Below are 1,365 nucleotides of genomic sequence, written 5' to 3' on the forward strand. Positions count from 1 at the left end.
GCCTTCGTATGTACCATCAACAGAAACAGGCCTTTCCCTCCCTGACTCGTACCTATTTCGTATCATGCGCAGTCAACCTCAAGATACTGACCGTACCGAGAAATTGATCGACGGGTAAAATGTAAGTAGCCTATGATCTATCAACTCATGCACACTCAAGGTCTGGAATAACTGAATTCCGCAGAGTATTAGTGCTAGCTCAATTCATCTCTTCTGGAGTCTCTGTCTATCGTCACTCAATGAGGAGTGTACTTTAAATACTGTTATAGGTTACCCCCCCGAGAAAGACCCCGCAAAGGTCTGCGAGAGCTCCAAATGTTCAAGACGAAGGACGTTTGCTGTTGATAAGGACGGTTCTTTAGCCGAGCCCATCAGAGCTCTCGAGGTCCTGCGGGTCTAGCTGAAGTTAAACTTGTAAACTACTTCTTTGGCGCGATGGTTAGTCTTCGTGAATGATTTGTGGATGACCCGGGTTCGACGACAAGTGATGTTATTTTAAGATTAATATTTTGGGACAAATTTGAGCACTTAGCCATACTTGAGGAAATGCAAGACTGCAAGAGGTTATCGATAGCTAACGACAGTCTAAGGCAAGAAAGGCTTAAGAAGCATACAGTGACTTCTCAACTGCCATAATGAGCAGTGTCACGTTAACTAACGTATTTTCTTTCGTCCCACCTGTGGTGGGTCTCCTGTGGGCCATTAAAGAGTTGGTCTATGTTCGCAGCATCAAGCTGGCCGGTCCCTACAAGGGAAAGTCTGGCATGCAAGACTCTCTTGTTGCTGGTGATGCCCGTGATGTTCAGAAGATCCTCCTCGCCATGCGTGAGATCTCTTCCAACATCGCTGAGGGTGCAAACGCATTCCTCATTGCCGAGTACAAGTACATGATGGTCTACGTTCTCGTCTTTTCCGTTATCATCTGGCCCTGCATCGGTTTCGGCACTATGTTGTCATTCGTTGTGGGTTCCATTACCTCTATCGCTTGCGGGTACATCGGAATGAAGACCGCTGTATACTGCAACGTCCGTACTGCTCATGAGTGCTGGAAGAACCTCTCTGATGGTTACGATGTTGCACTTCGCGGCGGCTCCGTCATGGGTTTCGCTCTCGTGTCTTTGGCTGTTCTCAACTTGGCTATTCTCGTTACCATCTATAACGTTCCTTCTTTCTATAACGGTGATCTTCGTGCTCTTTACGAGGCTCTTACCGGTTATGGTTTGGGTGGTTCCTCTATTGCTCTCTTTGGTCGTGTTGGTGGTGGTATTTACACCAAGGCTGCCGATGTTGGTGCCGATCTTTCTGGTAAGAATGAGTACGGCCTCGATGAGGATGATCCGAGGAACCCCGGCTGTATCGCCGATA

At 47.7% G+C, this 1,365-nt stretch overlaps 1 protein-coding gene across 1 annotated transcript; it reads left to right on the forward strand.

Annotated features, from left to right (window-relative positions):
* Nucleotides 1–591: 591 nt before the first annotated feature.
* Pmar_PMAR015897 (conserved hypothetical protein) lies at nucleotides 592–1,353 on the forward strand (the record flags this gene model as incomplete). The annotated part of the gene is made up of 1 exon (XM_002773302.1): nucleotides 592–1,353. A coding segment is annotated over exon 1 (718 nt), but the record flags the coding sequence as incomplete, so codon positions are not given.
* Between the last annotated feature and the right edge of the window lie 12 nt (nucleotides 1,354–1,365).

Source organism: Perkinsus marinus (assembly GCF_000006405.1).
Source record: "Perkinsus marinus ATCC 50983 genomic scaffold scf_1104296959092, whole genome shotgun sequence".
Taxonomy (NCBI): Eukaryota; Perkinsozoa; order Perkinsida; family Perkinsidae; genus Perkinsus; species Perkinsus marinus.